The sequence below is a fragment of the Aplysia californica genome, unplaced genomic scaffold, assembly GCF_000002075.1.
Source record: "Aplysia californica isolate F4 #8 unplaced genomic scaffold, AplCal3.0 scaffold00048, whole genome shotgun sequence".
NCBI classification, from domain to species: Eukaryota; Metazoa; Mollusca; class Gastropoda; order Aplysiida; family Aplysiidae; genus Aplysia; species Aplysia californica.
The window spans coordinates 604,829-607,086 of record NW_004797318.1 but is presented as its reverse complement, the minus strand read 5'-3'; the positions used below and the strand labels follow the sequence as shown (position 1 = coordinate 607,086).

The following is a 2,258-nucleotide window of genomic DNA, read 5'->3' as shown; positions in this document are numbered from 1 at the left end:
AATAAATAAATAAATAAATAAATAAATATGTTTCTTCACTCTTATGACGTTCATTGGTAAGTTACACATCCAAGTTTTGCCATAGCCCCAACTGGAGATGGTTAGAACCACTGGGTAGTAGTTAATTATTTAGATCATGTTAGTCCTAGATTCCTCAGCTCTTTCGAGTCATGATGTTGGCACCCTCTGTCCCGCTCCTTTGCCGAGTCATCTGAACTCACTTAAGAACCGAAGGTTCCGAAAGTATGCACGAAGTCTCATGCCATAGTGGTGACTTTGTCACTATTAGTACCTAAACAACTGGGCCCAGACGAGTTGGTAGAAGGGATAAAGATACATATTTTGCTTTATGGGGGTTGTGTTTGTGTGTTTGCATCTGTAAGTTTAGTCCTTTCTTAATATGTGTTCAACTACGTTGATTTTTGTTGGACATTCCCTATTTAGTATACTTTTATCTCATGGATTGTTTTCAACCGGATTGCTAATCGAAAATAATAAGTAGGCTACCACGGCTTGTGGGTTGACCTGTTTGACGACTCACCGTCCCGGGGCGAGTGGAGTCATCGCAATACAATGAAACCACTTTACCCAGGGGGAGGGGGGGGAGCCCCCCTATTATACTTCCTAACAGTACAACCCTCCCCAGTTCAACCCGGCATGCTACCTGTAAAATATAAACTTTAAAAAATAAGATAGAATAATAGTAATAGTAATTAATAATTTTAATATAACATTCTTAAACGCTGATAAAAAACAAGACAGATAATAATAATAATAATAATAATAATAATAATAATAATAATAATAATAATAATAATAATAATAAATGAATAAAACAACGTGATCTTTTGTATGCCGAAATATTAAAGCGCTTTATATACACCTGTGTGGGGTAAATGAAAAAAAAATTATATTTCCTCTCTAACATATGTTATGAAACTGTCCTTATCTCTCCTTTTTTGTGTTTGTTACTCACTTGTAACAGCTTTTAATTATTTGTTTGTTGTGTTTTGCGGCCTTCGCAATTGCATTATGTTATATGAGCGAGCGGGACACATTAAATATTTTCAGTTGGTACAAAATTTTGAATTTTGGCGGCCGAAGCCTACTCTTATCGATTTTAGACCTCTAAGGGATCTTTAACATGAGCAACTTGCACACGGGACCTCCGAGATTGTGCGCCCTTGTCCGAGAAGAATAGGTGTAGATCTTTCCTACCCGAAGATCAGGGGTGGGGCTGAAAGACAGCAGTAAGAAGGAACCAAGGAGTAGCAGTAGAAAGGCTGCAGAAAGAGTCAGAAGCCCAGGGGGGGTGAGGGGGTGGGGGCAGAAAGTGGAGACGAAAGCACACCACAAAGCATTGCTAGAGAGCAGGAAAAGAGGTGAAAGGAGGCAATTTTAGAGAAGAAAATTTTTCCGTCGCTATTCGAATTCGAACCCGGGACCTTTGAATGAGAAGCGAACACCTTAGTCTCTAGGCCACCAGAGCCCCCGTAACAACTCTAATCTTTTGCCCTTTCATGACTTAATGTGTTTCAAGTGCCCTAAAACATTTACTACAGCAAATAAAACGTGGAAATATCCTCACCAAAAAAGGGTGCTATGGGCACAGTTTTCTTGAACCTCAAGTCGCCAGTGGGCGGTTCCGCATAAGGGATTCCCCGAAAAGCGTTGTATGGCTGACCGTTGTCTCCAGTAAGAGTGGAACCCTGGTAGGTTCCAGAGAATGAGGTGACCAGTTGACCGTTGGCAAAACCAGGTCCTGTGAGCAGGAAAGTGCAGCCACATAGGACGGCGAGCGTAGTCGAAGTCCACATCTTTGGGCAATGATTGGCGAACCCTGAATGGATAGATAGATAGATAGATAGATAGATAGATAGATAGATAGATAGATAGATAGATAAGGGAGAAAGAGGGGAGAAAACAGTGAGAGAAAGTGAAGAAAGTCAAACAGACAAAAGAGAGGGATGGAGAGAGAAGTGTGAAATTTATGTTTGTTTGTTTTGTGTTGTTGTTGTTGTTGTTGTTGTTGTTGTTGTTGTTGCTGTTGTTTTAGTTGTTGTTTTTCGGGAGGGATGTGATTGAACAATTGCAGTCGGATCAAAAAATTATTTTTAAAGTATAGAGCAAGGAGCACATAAAATGAGACTTTATTACAAAAGTTGTTATTGTTTTATTTTGCGTGGTTTAAAAACTGTTGTTTTTAATTTCTAGGCTCAGTTAGGAAGGGGGAAATGAATAATTTACTTTTATGGGTA

At 39.4% G+C, this 2,258-nt stretch overlaps 1 protein-coding gene across 1 annotated transcript in view; it reads right to left on the bottom strand.

Annotated features, from left to right (window-relative positions):
- LOC106010977 (acetylcholinesterase-1-like) overlaps positions 1 to 1,842 on the bottom strand; it is a 10,909-nt gene extending 9,067 nt beyond the window's left edge. Inside the window, exon 1 of the mRNA XM_013079329.1 lies at positions 1,589 to 1,842. Within this exon, the coding sequence (XP_012934783.1) occupies positions 1,589 to 1,817 (229 nt within the window). The 5' untranslated portion in view covers positions 1,818 to 1,842. The remainder of the gene's footprint in view (positions 1 to 1,588) is intronic.
- Between the last annotated feature and the right edge of the window lie 416 nt (positions 1,843 to 2,258).